Raw genomic sequence first — 18,904 nt, 5'->3', positions numbered from 1 at the left:
ACGGCACAGAGAGTTTGTCATTTTGTTTCTGCATGAAGCCAGACACATAATCTGGTTCAAAGACAAAGAGGTAACCAAGTGGTTATATCTGTTAAACAGTTCAGACCAAGCTCAGGCCTTGAAGGCATTTATGGGGTTGCTGGGACCAGTCTTAGAAGAGCTAGCAAATAAAGGGTTTCTAATCTTTAGAGGACTATGATTTTGATGTACATATTTGTCAACCCCATAGGCAGAAGAGGCCAATGCCTTCAGACTATAGACCTGGATAACTGAACTTAAAGAGTCACTGCCTGGTTTACACCTGCAGTTTAGGAACACACAGGGCATTCTGGCTGAGAATGCATAGTGCAATCTTCCCTTTGTGGGGTCCAGGCTAGACCAGGGTTTCTCTTGATGCTAGTAAGGGAACCTTGTTAACAAAGAAAGAGCATTTCAGTGGCAGGGCCGGCTTTAGGGAAGTGCGACAGGTGCGGCCGCACAGGGCGCTGACCTGTGGAGTGGGCTCTAACCTCAGGAGGGGCGCGCTGTGTTTAGCAATAACTTATGATTGGAGAGATAGAAGAGGGGCTCTTTTGCCCAGTGGTAGTGAGAGAATCCGAGGAGGCGGTCTGTGGTGTAAGAGCGCCAAAAATGATTGTCGCACCGTCCGCCACCAGGGCTAAAGCCGGCCCCGAGTGAGCGTTTTGCATTTGAGACCATATATATGGTTTTGCTGATGTTTTTCTGAGTAGTACATTTCAAAGTCTTTCAAGAGGTGGCACGCGGACAACTACTTTAGGGACAGCAATTCTGCAGCATTTTCATACAAGAGCATGGCAATTTTTTCCTCTCCCATTTTGGTTAGGTCAAGATTGAAACAACCAGGGTATTTGTCGAAACTACTCAACTGAAGTGCCAGTACACAGCCTTGGCAAACTTCAGATGTTGCCCTAAATTAGGAGTGCACTCACCCATCTGTCTGTACCTGACCTTTGCAGTGGTCTGTCCATAAAATCACTGCAGGACTACTCTTAACCACTGAGGCACACCCTGTGAGCTTAACCGTACTCCGCTCTTGCTTTGGGTTAACAGAGTCAAAGGCAGACTTTAGCTCGACAAACATCACATACAAAAGGATATTTTTAACCTAAAATACTTTTAGAAAATCACATAGTCTGCTCACCTTCACGGAAGTCCCTACAACTTATCTAAACTGAATCTGAAGATTCAAATTGCTGGTTTTACTGAAATGCAGTGGGGCATAAAGACGTTTCTGTACCAACTAGGTACAAAGTTCTTCCACTTCGACATTTATTGCACTTCAAAATGCAATATGTCAAATTTATTGCTGATCTTTTGCACCCATCTTTAAATCATATGTTGTTGGTTTTAATATTTTTACCTGCACTGCCACCACCATCGTACCACCCTGCATGCGGAAAGACGCCTCCCTGTCGCCACGGACTTGCTGCCTGTCCAGCAGTCAGCTGTTCGTTGCTGGCCCAGCCCTTCTTAATTCCCCATATCCGGATCTCCGTTTCTCGAGTAAACTCTCCGTCAGACCCTCAGCCAGTTCATTGTCAAAGGGAGGTTGTTGTATATTACTTGTTTCTTCAACTCTATGGTTCTTGTTCTCTATGCTTTTCTTTCATGTTCCAGAACGCTGATGGCTCTGACTCTTGTAGAACTCTGATAGAGTCAGTTTGTACTTGGCCAGCAAGCGTTGGGTAGACTGCTGTTCTTTCTCCCAATAAACTATATCTGCTGAATCAAACAACTATTAATCTACTTACTACAATTCTGGTGACGTTACGAGCTGGCCAAGGGAAGTGAGTCCACCTCTGGGAGTAGAACTGATTCCTGTCGAAGAAGACTTCGAAGTTAGTGTGAGCAGAGGTGCTGTACCGCGGAGACACATTGATTCATGAAATTGAGGTTTAACACCATCTCCGATCCAGTAAACTGTGGGAGAACCGAATGAGAGTCAATGAAGAATAAATTACAATGCGGCGTAAGGAGCGAGCTGGTTAACACTTTATCTTATTTGTAGCAGCACCAAAAGAGGAAGACGATGGAGGATGCAAAGCTTATATGGGAATGCAGTGTTCTAATTAATGTGCTCACTCAAGGTTCTAGTTCTATTGTTCTTTAAAGTGTTGCTCAGAGTGGTTAATAAAAGTGAAATTCATAATGCTAGCCTCACGATTTTCCATACCCCTTTTGATCTGAGAATCCACAATCTATGCTAAGCAGAACATTAATTTAGTAGCCCTTTTACATTTCAGAAGGTGTGCTTGTGCACCCATTGTTCCAGTATTAGGGTAAGTGGGACTTGTTTGGAACACTATACCCATGTCAAAACTCATCATCAGAGCCTATTTTTGTTTACTGTGGTCTTAATATTTTAAATTGCATCTTCAATATATTCAAATCTTTCTAGATTTTAACACTTCCTTTACTTCACATTTTTCCATTCTACATTCCTTGTGAACTCAGTCTGCAGTTCATATGTGCGAGGTGCATAAAAACAAACAGTGGGCTGGTTGAGTCGATTAAGATTTTTCTCCGTTCCATCCATCTTCAGTGCCATCAGCCGAAGAGATGGTCCTACCGGGGTTGGACCTATTTAGAGACGAGGCCAGTTCTTTTTTTCATGCAATTTATATTCAGATTCATGGAGAGGAATATATGGTGGTGGACGAACTGATGGCACATTGGCACTTCAACTTTCCCACCTTGCTCTGCTTTTACCCAGACTCTTGGGATGAACTGAAAGAAGGAGCAACAATGTGGGAATATACTTGGGTGTGAAAGGGTCCTTTCCCTTTGCTGCACTGTGTGGCATGGATCAGGAGTGGATATTGCCACTGGTTCTTTGGAAGACTATGTTGTTCTTGACCCTCTTGTGTAAGCAGCGGAGGCGGTCAGCGGGGGAAAAGGAAAAATAAATAAAGGCTCTAGATATAGGGTCGCTAACGAAGGATAGTGACAGCCATTTAGGGCTCTAGCAAAGCATGCGCAATTCGTTTTTATGACCTTAGAATTGGTAGGGCACCGTTGTCAAGCAGTTTCTTTAGAACGGATTTGATTTGGATTTTTCTGTCCCAACTTTAAGGGTTCCATTGGTAGCGCTCTTTGCCTTTCCAGAACAATGATGTAGGAAGTCATGCTTTCAAGATCGATGGGCTGAGAGGAGTGGGGTCATCCTTTGAAGATCTGTTGGAACATCTGCTGGAGAGGGCAACAGGACTGACAATGCAAGAAATTGCTTACAAACAGACTGAGGTTTCAGTCATGGCCAGTCGTTATATCTGAGGTGAATTCTACTTTCATTGCGAGCAAGAAACTAGATTTCCTACTTTCCTTGCAGATCCAAATTCATAGACAAACTCAAGTCTAAATCTCATACATGTTGCTATGAAAGAGGGCATATATGGCGAGCGTTAAGCAGCCATCTTGTGCTAGGACGAAGTGTGTGTGGTTTTGTTGGGCTAGAATTAGGTCTCCCGGTTTTATGGTATTTATTTTTTCAACATTTCCGTCTGTATTTATCCATATTTATTTTGTGTTTTTAGGATAAATGGAGTTGTAAAATGGTATATTTCCACATTTATTTAACTCTTAGATGTGCACTCATACATGGAAGCCTGTCGAGTTTTAGCAAATTAAACAACCACATATAACATAAAAGTACACCAATAGGTGCAGAGTAGGTTTATAATACAAATATATGTTAAGTTATGCCTGTATTTAAGGAAATCGGATCCTGTTTTGTAACTCTATCTGATCAGTTTTTGCCTGAAATTAATGAAAGACAGCAAGGAGAGTCTTTCACAAAAAGCACATTTTTCAGTATTTTTACACTTTTAAGAAATAAATACAGACAGAAAACACTTTGTTTTCTGTCTGCATTTATCTGTAAAAATCAGTAAATACGGAAAACTGGGAGCCTTAGCTATAACTAACCTTCACTATGAGCAGATGGTGGAGGACGGCTGTCAAGCATGAAAAAGGCATAACAAATTTGATAGGCCCAGTGGCCCATCCTTCACTGACGTGCTTTGAGATGACAAAGGATTAGTTAAAGAACTTATAAAGATAGATGTGAAGGTGGTATTTTCCGTTATTGGCCATTCACAGTTAAGGGGCAGGAGCCACAAGGAGAATATGTTATTTTTATGAAATAGTCAACTTTGCTAAAGGAAATAAATGAAAACATGATTTACAATGCGCTCATCTACCCTAAGATGTCGACGCACTAAACTACACGACAAAAGGTATCAAGCAGAAACGCAGAGGGTAAATATAGAGATATTATTGTTTAAAAAGCAAGGTTTTGAGAGCTTTTCGAAAGACTAATAGTGGAGTCTCTTTCTTGAGATCGAGGGGGAGGGAGTTCAATGTCTGGTGGTGCAGGCCAGGAAGCTCCTCCCATCCCAAGAAGAGACTTTAAATTTAGGGGCTACTAGGTTGAAGGCTACCGCAGAGCAAATCGATTTGGGCTGGAGATACCAGTGAAAGCTTTGTCTGAGATATTTGGGGCCTATGCCATGAAGTGCCTTAAAGGCGATACAGAGTGCCTTGAAGTCAAAGCGCTTATTGACGGGAAGACAATGGATGGGAGTCAATGCAGAGGACAGCAACTTATGTTTGGAAATGCCAAGAAAAAGGCGAGCAGCAGCATGTTGTAGAATCTGTATTCCGTTAAGGCATCTTTTCTGAATGTTTGTAAAAAGGGTGTTACAGTAATCGATTTTGGAAGGAATGAGGGCCGAGATGACAGTTTTCTGTAGGTCCCGCAGAATAAATGGGAAGATTTTTCTGAGAAGCTTCATTATATAAAAGGAAGCTAAAGTGATGGAATTAATATGGCCCTCAAAACATAATTTGTCAAAAACAATCCCTTAATTCTTGACCTTGGCATCTGGGGTGGGAAGCGAACCAAGTTCTTGTGGCCACCAACTTGAGGACCAGAAAAATGCTTGCTGCTAAACAGCACAAACTCCACTTTGCTAGAGTTAAGGATTAGACAGCTGTTGGATAGTCATCTGCTGACCTGGAGCATGCATTTATGGAGGAGGGCTGACCTCAAAGTTAGAGACAAGGAGAAATAAGGTAGAATCTGAATATGGTCATTGGTAGGTAATCTGGACATTAAACACTATGGTGCTTGTTTTACATAATCGGAACTGTCGTTCAAATCAGGACCATCCTCATTACCTCCAGAAGGCCTGGTTCATGGCATTCCTCTTCTCTGGCCGGTTCAGCTCTACGTGTAGCACTTTGTCGCGTGCCTGGGTCACCTTCAGAGTCTCATATGTGTACGACACATCTGCTTTTTCTTGCTGAGAGGACATCATACGGAAGCTTAGTGAGAAGGCTTTGGAGAAGCGAAGATCTGTAGAATAATAAAATGTCAAATTAAAGATTTGCTAACTGAATTACATTTTGAATGTCAAAAGCCATACTTTTGCTCTTAGAACTTCCTGCAAAGTATCCCTTTTCTATGCAACAGACCACATGTGTGAAGCCACAAAGCTCATTGTTTGTTATCTTGGCAACAGAACAGGGTAGTAATACTGTCATGACTTAGGGGAAGATGGGTGTCAACTAGAAAAGACAAAATCTTGATTTCAACCTTCAGCACATGAATATGGTTCACAGATCAACAGGGAGGATGCAGACAGCACGTTTATTAGTAGAACCATATTCAGCATCAATATGGTACATAAAAGCAAGCGAAGTCATCAAGAAATGAAGCACTGAAACTGTGATGTTTCGAGGGAAAAGATAACAAAGAAAAAGATGAAGAAGAATTGCAGGGATTAGGATAGTCAAATATAGTTAGAGATGCTGTTTACAAAGAGGGTTTGCAGGCGATAGCCTAAACAAGCATTGGCAATGCCAATAGATCTTGCATTTGCGAGAAGTAGAGCTATTGTGGTTTGTAAATGACAATGTCTTTTACCCACGTGTTATGGAGTGTAGTAGATGTATGGGGTGTGGAGTGGAACTATGTGGGTTGGGTTGGAACTTAGTGGTGGATTGTGTGGCGCAGATTTGTATGGTGTGGAGTGGATGTGTGGAGTGGAATTATGAGGCATGGTATGCAGTAGAATTTTGTGGATAGTAACTATGTTGTTTTGAGTGTACTTGAATTAAGTGGTGTGGGAGTGTGTGTAATAAGAGTGTAATCATTGGGAATGGTATTTTATGTTGATGAGTTTAATTATGTGGTGTGTTTTTTAAATCTGCGGCATAATGTGGTATTCAGTGGTCAATATTACGAGAGTGACAATGGAACCAGCTTGTTTTAAGAAACATTGACCCTCTCTGAGAAAATCCCTCAAAGATATGTGTTGGAACTGGTATAGGGTGCCAACCTAGCTAAGGAGGAATTAAGCATTTTATATAGCAATATAGTTAGGCTATGTTGATTACATTTCTGTTACCTGCAGACATCTGGTAGTTGCTTTACAAATCCCTGAACCTGACACTGCTGGGCATTTATGACAGCAGTCACTGACAAGGTGTGCGGGGGGGGGGGGGGACGTCTGATGTTGAGAGGGAGTTTGTTCCAGGTCTTTGCCGCGATGTGGTATTAGTCTCTTCCATTCGTTCTGGCCCTGCGGATGCACAGGGTTTCAGTGAGGTCAACGGAGCGGAGGTTTCTCTTTGGTGCGTGGAAGGAGACTCTTTCGTTGTGGTATTGGGGTCCGGTGTTGTGGAGGGATTTATAGGTGTGAGTATCGGGGAGCCAGTGGAGGTCTAGTAGGTGGTGGGTGATGTGTTTGTATCGTGGAATGCAGAGGACGAGCCTGGCAGCGGTGTTCTGGATGGTCTGGAGTTTCCGGAGCAGGGATTTGGCGTAGAGGGTGTTTCCATAGTCCAGTCTGCTGGTTATGAGTGCATGGGTGACGGTCTTACGGGATTGGGGAGGATCCACTAGAAAGTCTTGTGAAGGATGCAGAAGGTGTCGAAGCACAAAGAGACTGGGCTGATCTGTCGGGTCATGGTGAGGGAGGAGTAGAGTATGATGCGGAGGTTCCGGGCGTGGTCCGTTGGAGTAGGGGGGCAGGCGAGGGCAGAAGGCCACCAGGTGTTGTCCATGCTGAGGGGGTGGGTCCCAGGACTTGTGTCTTCTCAGAGTTGAGCTTCAGATAGCTGCGGCTCATCCAGGATGCAACGTCTCTAATTCCTTCCTGGAAGCTGAGTTTGGTGGTGTCAGGTTGCCTCGTGAGGGAGAGGATGAGCTGGTGGCGGCATAGGATAGTATGCTGAGTCCATGCTGTCGGACGATGGCGGCAAGCATTGCCTGGGATAGAATTGTATTTTGCCCATTTTTGCTTTTCATGCTTTGACAGTCTGGACAATGAACAGATGAGCTTGCAACAAATATTTTGAGACAAGAACCTGAAAACTTCAGTTTTACATACAATGCACTGTTTTTGTCTGCCATGATGCCTCTTGAGGGGCTGTCAACGTTTGTGAAAATCAACTAAAACAGCATGTGAACCAGCAAAAGGTGCTTCAGTTTGTGACAATGATAACAATGGTAGGCATGTGATCATGGCCAAAACATCATGAAATTGTAATGTTTTCTTGTTTAAAACTTATGAATTCTGTTTCCTTGTCTGCACTGCAGTGAAGATACACGTGTTGCAGCAAATGTAACAGTTCTAAGCTGTGAAATGCAGAGCCATCTGCAACAGAGGATGACACCTGGGGGGGGGGGGGGGGGGGGGGGTTCGAGAGGGAGGACCAGTGGAGGGGTGAAAAAGAAAAACATGTCAAAAGAGGTAGAAGGGGGACGGTGTAGGAGAGGAGGATATGCTTCTTATAGTTAACCCCCCACACTTTTTGCTGATGTTTCAGTGTTTTCGACTTAGACTGGCTGGGATCCTGCTATCCAGGACACCAGCCTAGCTGCTTGCTCCTCTAAATTGATTGCAAGTACTTTAGGTACACTCTAGATTGGATTCTGGGGTACCCTTATAAGTCCCTATTATATGGTATACTATGTACCCTGGGCATAGGTACCCAAGAGGCCTCCCAGGGGCTGCACCATGTATTGTGCCACCCCTGAGAGACCACTCAAAGTGACACCACAAGTCTGCTACATCAGCATGTGTAAGGTGGTGCATGCACCCCTTACTTAGATATAGGTGACCCCTGACCCTGCTCGCAGGTCGGGTCGCTCCCCACGCCGCATGGCTCCCCCTGTGCACCGTGACTCCTGCCCCTGCTGCTGCTGCTGCCGCAGAGAGTTCGCCACTGGTGTGCTCCTGTGGCCGCGATCTGGTGACTGCCTGTGCCTTACTGCATTTTTCTCTGTTTGAATTGTCTTTTCTGATTTGTGTTGCTGTATTGTATTTTCTCTGTTTGAATTGTCTTTTCTCGTCTTTTCTTATTTGTGTTGCTGTATTTTAGGCGCCCTTAGCGCCCCTTGCCCGCTGTACCCCCCCGCTCCCCGATTCCCGCCGCTGCACCCCTGCGGCCCTGCCCCCTTTGCCTTCTGTTTCCCGTCCGTCCCCGTCCCCCATGCCCTTTGGCCACCCCGCTCCCGCCTCCCAGCTGCTCCTCCCTCCCACTTTGCCTCTTATGGAGGATGCCGCGCGGCAGCGCAGCGGACGCGCGCAGCGGGCAAGCCGCTGGCGCACCGAAGGCGCGCCAAAGGCAAGCCCGTCTGCACCCGTCCGCGCCTGGACCGGGCCCAGCGCCAGAACCCCTGGACCCCGAGGCCGCCACAACACCAGACTGCACTCCGACTCCAGCACCCTCCACGCACTCAATCCCGGACGAGATCACCCCTGCTACAGGGCAACCCCGAAGCGCACCCAAGGGCCCTTCACCTGCCGGAACTGCAGCTTCACCAGCATCCGGCCCGCCAAACCATCAAACAGAGAACCCAACCACCTCCGATGCATCCTCAACACCCGCTCCGCTCGCAAGCACGCCATCGCACTCTGGGACCTCCTAGACTCGACCAACCCTGACGTCGCCTTCCTGACAGAGACCTGGCTGAACACCACCTCGGCACCAGACATCGCCATAGCCATCCCAGAAGGCTACAAGATCTCCCGCAGAGACCGCACCAACGGAGTGGGAATCGCCATCATCCACAAGGACACCCTCAGATCTCGACCAGCACCGACGACAGCCTCACCACCGCCGAGCACATGCACTTCCAGATCCACACCGACCCCAACACCACCCTCAGAGGAACACTCGTCTACAGACCACCCGGACCCCAGCCACAGTTCAGCGACTCCATCGCCGACCTCATCAGCACCCACGCCCTCGCATCCACGGACTACATCCTCCTCGGGGACCTCTCCACCTCGAGAACAACGACGCCAATTCCACCGCCCTGATCGACAACCTCGCCAACCTCAGACTCAAACAGCTCATGACGACACCCACCCATGCCGCTGGTCACACACTGGACCCCATCTTCTCCGCAAGTCCCCACGTCTCCTTCAACCACACCACCGAACCCCACTGGACAGACTACAGATGCGTCCACTTCACCTTCAAGAAACCCACTACACACCACTGCACCCAACAGTTACCATGCCGATGCTGGGGCAAGGTCACCGAGGACCAACTGACCACCGTCCTCGCCCTGGAACCACCCACCGACCCCGACACCGCCGCCATCAACCTCAAACAGTGAAACAATGACTGCGCCAACACCCTCGCCCCACTCAAGAAAGCCACCTGGTTCACCGAAGACCTCCAGACCTCCAAGCGCACCTGTCGGAAGCTGGAGAAGAGCTGGCTCCACGACCAAACACCAGCCAGCCACACAGCCCACAAGAACGCCACCCGCAGACACCACCAACTCATCAGGACCGCCAAGAGGACCGCCTTCAAGGACCCCCTAGACAACAACGCACACAACAGCAAAGAGCTCTTCAACATCGTGAAAGAACTCTCCAACCCCAGCTCCAACACCAACGACATTCCACCATCACAAGACCTGTGCGACTCACTGGCCACCTTCTTTCACAGCAAGATCACCGACATCCACGACAGCTTCAACGACATCCACGAGAGCTTCAACGACATCCACGACAGCCTTAACACCACCACCCCCGCCTCCACTGCCGAGACCACCACCCCTGTGCCCATCACGTGCACCAGCCGCCTGTTCCAACGTCAGCGACGAAGACACCATCAAGACCATGAACTCCATCCACTTCGGGTCCCCATCTGACCATACCCTCACCACGTTTTCAACAAAGTCAGCACCACCATCGCACCCCATCTCCGGAAAACTATCAACATCTCCTACGAGACAGCAACCTTCCCAGAGAGCTGGAAGCATGCAGAAATCAATGCCCTACTGAAGAAACCCAAGGCGGACCCCAAGGACCTCAAGAACTTCGTGGCCCATCTCCCTGCTCCCTTTCCCGGCGAAAAGTCACGGAGAAGATTGTTAACAGGCAGCTGACCCGCCACCTTGAAGACAACAACATTCTGGACCCATCCCAGTCTGAAGTGCTTCCGAGCGCGCCTCCTTCCCTCCATCACCTATGGAACCGAAGCAATGAGAGGTAGAGATGAAGTCACCCTGGACATTGTGGTTGCTAAGGCCCTAAGAATAATATTCAATCTTCCGCAATTTACCTCACCAGCACAAATATGATTAGAATTTGGACTGCTAAAGCAGGAAATCTCGGGGAAAGGGGCCTACGCCAATTGCTGGTTCAAAATAAAGGGGCTGAGCCGGGCACATTGAACTCACCTGTGGTTGGAAATCTCAAAGAGAAATGAAAGCCCAGCGAAGACCTACCTCCATTCAGCAATCAAGCTGTTAGCTTTACAGAACCTATGGGACTCATGCCCATCCCAGAAAAGTTTTAAGGTCCTGGTAAATAAATCAGTACAGATCGCATCTCTCGCAGAAGACAAAGCTGCCCTTAGTAGGAGATCCCATGGCTGGTTCGTAATTCAGAGCTATGTGTCAACAAAGCCCCAACCATATCTAGGAACAGGTTTCGCAAGAACAACATAAGAACGGTTCCTTCATCTGAGGTTGGGAATCCTACCAGCAAAGCCCCACCTTCCTCCATGGAACGCATAACCTCCACCAACTGCTGCAGACTGTGTGGAAATTTAAACGAAGACATAATACATCTACTATGCATCTGCAACGGTTTGAGAGCGGAAAGGAGACAGTTTCTCAAACAGCTCCTGATTGCAAGTCAGGTTCGATCTTGTAGGGAAGCGGTAAAGGCCTGTTTTGAGGGCAGCAACATCCGTCTTTCTTGCAGCCTTGTTCGGTTTATGAGGGAAGCGAACGCTAAGCTAAGTCGGGAAGACCCCCAAGTCATCGGTCTTTATCCTATGCTATCGTACTTATGAGTCAAGGTCAACAACCGTCTCTCCTAGCGCTTTGATTAAGTCTTATGAATACCTCCCTGGTTGCTAAGCTCCCAGCAGTCAGTATGGCCTGGCTGTGAGCTCATTGACTCGTTCTCTCCACAAATATCATTTCTTGGTGTGGATCCGCCAATGAGAACAAGCCCTATGCTGATTTATCTTTTTCACTAAGAAGAACTATTTTACCTACAAATTTTTACTCCTTTGCAATTTTAATGACCTACAACATATTTGTAATCTTTTAACATCTTTTAAAGAAGAAGCTGTATCTTGTGAACTAATGTTTTATTTGTTTGCAAAGGTTTTAATTAATCATGTAATAAAGTTATACCTACATACCTACCTACCATCCCAGTCCGGCTTCCGCGGCAACCACAGTAACCACAGCACCGAGACCGCCCTCATCGCCGCCACCGACATCAGGATCCTTATGGACAAAGGAGAAACAGCCGCCCTCATCCTTCTGGACCTATCAGCAGCCTTCGACACGGTCTGCCACCGTACCCTAACAGCACGCCTCCATGACGCCGGAATCCGAGAGAAGGCCCTGGCCTGGACCACATCCTTCCTCTCTGGCAGAACCCAGAGCGTCCGCCTCCCACCCTTCCGCTCCAAGGCCACTGAGATCATCTGCGGCATTCCCCAGGGATCATCCCTCAGCCTGACGCTGTTCAATATCTACATGGCACCGCCTACCCACGTTGCACGACAACATAGCCTCAACATCATCTCCTACGCCGACGACACCCAGCTGATCATCTCCCTCACCGAAGAACCCCATACCGCCAAAGCCAACCTCCACAGAGAAATGAAGGCCGTCGCCGAATGGATGAAGGACAGCAGACTGAAGCTGAATTCAGACAAGACGGAGGTCCTCGTCCTCTGCTCAACCCCCTCAGCCTGGGACAACTCCTGGTGGCCAACATCGCTAGGAACAGCCCCAGAACCAACCGACCACGCACGCAACCTGGGGGTCATCCTCGACTCCGCCCTCTCCATGACCAGGCAGGTCAACGCCGTCTCCGCTTCCTGCTTCAACACTCTCCGAATGCCCCGCAGGATCTTCAAGTGGATCCCCTCCGACACAAGAAGAACCGTCACCCAGGATCTCGTCACCAGCAGACTGGACTACGGGAACGCCCTCTACGCAGGAACAACAACCAAGCTCCTGAAACGGCTGCAACGCATCCAGAACACCTCGGCACGGTTGATCCTTGACATCCCCCGACGCAGCCACATCACACCCCTCCTGAGAGGCCTGCACTGGCTCCCCGTCAACAAGAGGATCACCTTCAAACTCCTCATCCACGCACACAAAGCCCTACACAATGCCGGACCAGCATACCTCAACGACCGACTCAGCTTCTACACCCGCAGCCTCCGCTCTGCAACCTCGCGCTCGCCACAGTTCCACGCTCCCGGAAAACCACCACCGGCGGCAGATCCTTCTCCTACCTTGTCGCCAAGACTTGGAACACTCTCCCTACCGGCCTACTTCTCAAGACATGGCTTTTCGATCAGTCGCAGCTCCCCCCCCCCCCCCCCCCACCGCGCCTTGAGACCCCCACGGGTGTGTAGCGCGCTTTACAAATGTAATGATTGATTGATAGATTGATAGGTTCACTTTATCTACCTTATATCACTGCACATATAAACCTATCAGTCACCCCTATGGCAGGCCTTATCAATCCTGAAGGCAGGGTGCTGGATTTTATGTGAGAGGGTGCTGGATTTTATGCGAGAGGGTGCTCCTGCATGAACAGAGCCTCTCTGCAGCCTTCCAAACCTATATTCCGGGGTTGTTTGTGATGCAGCCAACCATATACTCTTAAGTGTATTATAACCTTGCGGTAAATGCTAACTTTAAAACGTCTGCATGGAAACATGTTGTGTTGGGTGTCAGACACCTTGGAATCATACCTCCCCGCCAGTAACTGTTGGCGAGGTATGATTCACCCTCCTTGAGGGAGAAATAAGACAATACCGGTACACCCGGTACCAGCTTTCTCGACCCTGGCATCACAAGATGGATGCTGTCAGCCACAGACATGAGTCTGCCCTCCTGCTTCCGGATGAAACTCCAGCAAGGGAAGGCTTGACAATAGGTTTCCTGTCACAGGTAGGTGTGACCACCTCCCAGACAGGGTCTAGTGTATTGGGGCGGAGTGGGTGCACTCAGAGTGCTTTGATGTCAACTGGGGGCAAGTTTGGTGTCCCTGTGCATAGTCCAGCTCAAACCGGTTGCAGGAGCCATTTGCTCCTGCTCTGGTGCAAAACTGGACAAAGGACATGGGTGTAGCCACCCCTCGGTCCTGACCCTCCCATAGGTGGGTCCCCAGAGTGTGTCCCACCCTTTCCTTGGGTATAAAGTAGGAACCCCCGACTACAGTATTTTAGATTTTACCTAAAGTAAACTCTGCTACAGAAACCAAGTACTTCGACAATTTGCACGTTGCTGGATGACGGAAGAATTTCCCTTGGAGTAAAGGAGTTACTCCCCTGCAAGGCAGGCACCTTAAACGCATCTGAGCGGTTTGCATCTCCAGAGCTCCTGAGGACTACGAAGATTTCTGCAACACAGAATGTGGGTATCCAAGTGTCCCTGAGGTCGACTAGTGCCCTCAGCAATCCTGAGACCCGCATCTCTCGTGGGGACCGTGCACCCTGTACCCCTGGGCACCATGTCCATTTGCAGCAGCATATGCTTTTCGGCGATCCCGGAGGCTGTGCTTTGGGCTAAGTGTAGTCCTGACCTGAGCAGTAATTCCATCAAAGATTTCCAGCCTGCACTTGGCGAGTGTTCTGTGGGCAGGTATTTTGTGATGAAGCTTGAGGTCCCTTCACGATCCCTGATCCGTTGGCCTGTGGGTCCCTGTGAAGGCAACTTTAACTTTCAGTGAGCTTTCCTGGTTGCTCCAGATGTGCCCTGACTCTCCATCGCTTGGAGAGTCCCTGGTACCTTGCTGGTCCTCACCAAAACATCTTTTCCTCTGACGCGTGGGTTGCAGTTGCCAAGGCTTGATGGCGTTCAATCCGGATACTGACCCTCCCAGCACTCGACATCCTTCGTGGGACAGCTCACCTCCGGACTTTCTCCTGGTCCCGAGGCTGCAGATTCAAGCTTCACCTCCTCTCACCTGAATCACCCGACATCGGTGGGCATTCGTCTATCGTGCCCCTGGTTACTGTGAAGTGACCCAGACTCTGTCCCCTCTGCTTTCAGGTTCTTCTCAGCTCCGATCCAGGCTTGGATCACACCGGCACTTCACATCTTCCCGGCAGCAGCACTTCTTCACCTCACGCCATTGAAATCAACGAGCATTTCCGACACTACTTGACCCCTATGCACCCATCTCTCCTGGGATGGGTAACACGGGTACCTCGGTACTCTCAAGAGTGCTGGCCTTAGAACCTTCTATGTTCCAAAGGGTTTGCTTGAAGTCCTCTCCAGAGTGTCCTTAATCTTTAAAATTCCAACCGCGACTTTCCCATAGAGTTGTACGGAGCTCGCGGCTGTGTTCTCAAACTGCACACTTCCTCCGTGGATCCCCTGTGTCATTACTTTGGGTGGTTCATTAGGGTCCCAGCGATTCTAGGTGCTCTAGGCACTGTGTCTTGTCAAGTCGTGGTGGTTATACCACTTTCTTAGTATATGGTTTGGTCTTGCCCTGGAGCCCACTGTGTATTGTACTATTTAATGTCGTTCTAGTGATTTAATATTGTGTGCTTTGTTCTCTAATCTCATAAAGAGGTTAGTAGAGAATGTTTAGTAATAAATACATATATTTTATATATTCCTTGTGTGGTTCTCCTTTCATTTGGTCATGTAGGAGGTTATAATCTGGTAAACCAAGCTGCTTTACATTCCTTCGAGACTTAGCCTGAAGGCTGCTCTCCATAGCTACCACTAGGATAGCTTTCAATAAAGGTTGTCTTTTACCTAATCATCAATAAGGGTTTTTTGGACTGGTACAAGGTGCCCACTTTCATTAGTGGTCAGCATATACCAGGCCAACTTCTCACAGACGGAAAGAGGCAGTCATCGAAACACAAAAAATATGGTTGATTTGGAGGTGAGCAAGTGTGACAGCGAGAAAGGGACTGGCGTAGAAAGGTGGGAAGACATAAGCGTTATCGGTTGTGAAAAAAGAGGAAAATGTGTGAAGTACATAAGGGGAAAAACAAATGCTGAGAAATAAATAAACAGGTTACAGAGATGAGGGACTGGAGAAAAAATATGGAAAGGGGTAGAAAAATAAGATTAAGAAAGGATAGGACAGGCGAGGAGGACAAAAGAAAAAAAAAAGATTAACAAGGCCTCACACAGGAAGGTTTACGAGGCATGCCCGAAGTGTTTGGTGGCGGGTTTTGGCCAGTGTTATAGCCATGCTGAGCAGCAGATTTGCTGCTAGACAACTTGACTAAAAGACATTCATATTGACAAGGCCAATAGCTCTGGCATTGCCAAGCTCTATTGGCTTTGCCAATGCTGTCGTGTGTGGAGTTTTATATAGGGTAAACTTGACCTAAAAGAATCAGAGCACTTTATATGAGCACCAGTTGCTTTACAGACAGGCACATTTTTATGTTGTTGGGCACAGGGAGATTAAGTGATTTGCCCACAATCACAGGATGTTGAGCGTCCCTGCCAAGACCGCTCTAGTAGTTAGGCCGCATCCTCTCCCTTGTTCGGTGTTGATGGGGTCCTGCTGAACAAATGTGGAAGTGACAGCGAGATACAGTTGAGAAGCTGCTGCCAAGGATGTAGCGTAACGGCCAGAGCTGCCGACAGGGAACCAGGAAAGCCAGTTTCGAATCTCGGGGGCCGGCTGAACAGTTTCTTATTGTGGGCTAATCACTATGCTTCCCCCTGCATACGACAATGAATGTATAATTGTGTAATGTAACTGTTGAGCACTTAAAGCGCTCCAATACCATTGGCTGGTGTTAGCACTATAGAAAGATGAAGGACGGAGCAAGCGGTCCAATACCATGGGATTGTGCAAAACAAATAAAAATAAAGGAAGCAGCGACGAGGGAGGTAGTGGGGGGACGGGTCGTGCAAGGAAGAAGGAGGGGATGGGGAGATGGGCAAGCGATGGCATGCAAGGGCAAGAGAAAGCAACAACAAAGGGACAAAAAAATAACTTCATTGAAGCAAGATGAGTGACCAAAAGCGTCCATCAATTGTTCTTTTTAGGTCGAGCCTGTAACAGCGCTTGCGCTGTTCTGGTGAAGACTTATGTAAGGGCTTTGAGAAATCCCTCCAGAGGCTCGCACACGCTCCTGCATGTGCTTTTTGTTTTGTCCCTGGCTTTGGCCAATGCGTGCGACTTTTTTACAAAGACAGCACACAATTGGACCAAGGCGGGTGCGTTGCTCCGCCCATGGCCTATTGGTTGTGGTTACCCGCACGGCCGCCATGTGTTTTGAATTATCGTGCACAAATGCGTGCGCGATCATTCAAAACACATGTCTCGGTGTGGCGCGCTCTCGCGCCTAGCATTGCAGTGCGCAGATTCCGAAAACGTCCTCGCCAAGCTGGTATTGATCCAGCCTAGCTGGATTACCCAGACGTCACTGCCCAGCCGCGCTGGGATTGGTCCCAGCCACGAGGGCTTCCTCACGCTCGCCACCAGGAACAGAACTGCGCCCAACACTAGCACAATCGCCTTCATCTGCCCTGGGCAAACCGACCCCACAGTAGTACACCGTCCATCGGCCCAAAATACCCCCGCCCCCACCTCTCCCAGAGCTCTCATACAGCGAGTCTCCGTCTGCGGGTCTGTAACAGGCCACGCGTCTTCTCTGTATACCAGCAGCCCCGCTCCAGATCTTCCCCTTGCTTCCTCCTTTCCTCCATCTCCACTTCTCCTCCTTTCCCTCTCTCCTTTCCACCACAACCTTCCTTCTGACGTGTTGCTTCATTCGTTTCCCTGCTTCCTTTCATTTTTCCTTTACTTATTGCCTGCCACCTCTTCATTCCTACTTCAACTATGCTCTTCCACGTATTATACGTAGCATTGCAGCATCAAACTAGAATTCAAGGGCATTGCTTTAATTATCTGCAATGCACCTATTTGCTTCTTTAAATAGCAAGAGATTATATCAAAAGTGGGTATGCGCATGTTCCTTTAAAAGCTTTTCTGGGGGGCCATGGACAATTTAGGCAGTCCATGCAGCACCCACACCCTGGTAGCCATGGGTTACTAGGCTGCGAAGAGACTTAGTGAGCCACTGGTGAGACGAACAAGCCCCTTTCGTTGCAGAATGGACTAGAGTTATGGATCATTGTGAAAAACATAAAGAACTGGTGTACAAGGCCCGTGGGGTGCACAGAAAACATGCGAAGATATGGAATCCTTAGCTCAATTCCAACATTTCTTTGATGGCATGATGAAATATCTAACTTATGATGCAAAGCAGAGTTATAGTGCAGTATAGTTTCTGTGGATAGGACCTGATGTCCATATATATATATATATATATATATATATATATATATATATATATATATATATATATATATATATATATGCATGCCTATTTGTTTTTAGGGTGGATAATACAAAAATCAATAAAAGGCTGTACAAAAAAAAACTGTAGATTATGAAGCAGATTAGGGATTATGTGGCAAATCCATAATTATGTGGAAAACGCAACAGTTGTAAAATCAGATAATTCCAGTGGTCCTGCCTATGAGCATAGCAAATCATGCAGAGCAGCAGCAAGTGGCACACAAATACATTTCTAACAACGCAAATCTGACAGAAAGGTAGGAGGAAGTGCAGTTTTGAGTTTGCCAATTAGAGAAAAAAATGAAAATTAAATTCAACGATCACAATTTAATCATCTCTAGAGTAGGCAATTCGGCTTTGTGAGTAAAGTGAAGGGTCTACAGCATAACACGCAGGATGAAGCGGCCTGGCAGAACATACACAAACTAACTTATTACATTTTGTCCGGACTCACGTACATAGTAATGTTGTAAACTCAATGTACTCGAGATGATTTTTCACATGTGGCAGGTTGTCTGTGTTTATGACATTTCTGAAAGCAGGACATGTCGGACTGCAGTGCACTGGTTGTACATGAGAGATCTCAGAGTGCAGTGCATTTTTTGTGAGAATGGGGTTGCGGTAAAAAGCCTTTTGAATGTGTAGAATTTTATCCTGAGGCAAGCATGTATTATTGAATCGAACTCCTCATCCAGTATGTAGTAATTGTATAACTCTCCAATCCCAGGTGGCACAGCACCCAGGATAATGTGCTGCATGGCTAAACACTTATAAGGTCCCAAAAGCGAGACATTTTGGCTATGCCAATGCTGGTTTGCTTTGTCACCCAGAGTGGGAGGGATATGCCCCGACGTGGATCCCGTGCTCTCCATGCCACTGGAGTCAAGCTATCCTAGCTCATGAGGGGTGAAACCCCGAAACTGGTCCTAGGATGCTTGTTTCCAGTCCAGGGAGGACCTGGCCTGGCAGTTCAGGCAGGACTGTTCCCATTGGATGCAGGATCGAGACTGCTTTGCATA

At 47.8% G+C, this 18,904-nt stretch overlaps 1 protein-coding gene across 3 annotated transcripts in view; it reads right to left on the bottom strand.

Annotated features, from left to right (window-relative positions):
• The window catches only part of LOC144782052 (delta(3,5)-Delta(2,4)-dienoyl-CoA isomerase, mitochondrial-like), a 221,724-nt gene that overhangs the window by 165,469 nt on the left and 37,351 nt on the right, over window positions 1–18,904 (bottom strand). For all 3 annotated transcript variants that reach the window (XM_078661188.1, XM_078661187.1, XM_078661189.1), the window contains exon 2: window positions 5,200–5,377. In XM_078661188.1, the coding sequence (XP_078517314.1) occupies window positions 5,200–5,339 (140 nt within the window). In that variant the 5' untranslated portion in view covers window positions 5,340–5,377. The remainder of the gene's footprint in view (window positions 1–5,199; window positions 5,378–18,904) is intronic.

This window comes from Lissotriton helveticus, chromosome 9 (genome assembly GCF_964261635.1).
Source record: "Lissotriton helveticus chromosome 9, aLisHel1.1, whole genome shotgun sequence".
Lineage (NCBI taxonomy): Eukaryota > Metazoa > Chordata > Amphibia > Caudata > Salamandridae > Lissotriton > Lissotriton helveticus.
Note: the sequence above shows the minus strand (reverse complement) of the source record. Positions and strands in the feature narration are given on the sequence as shown.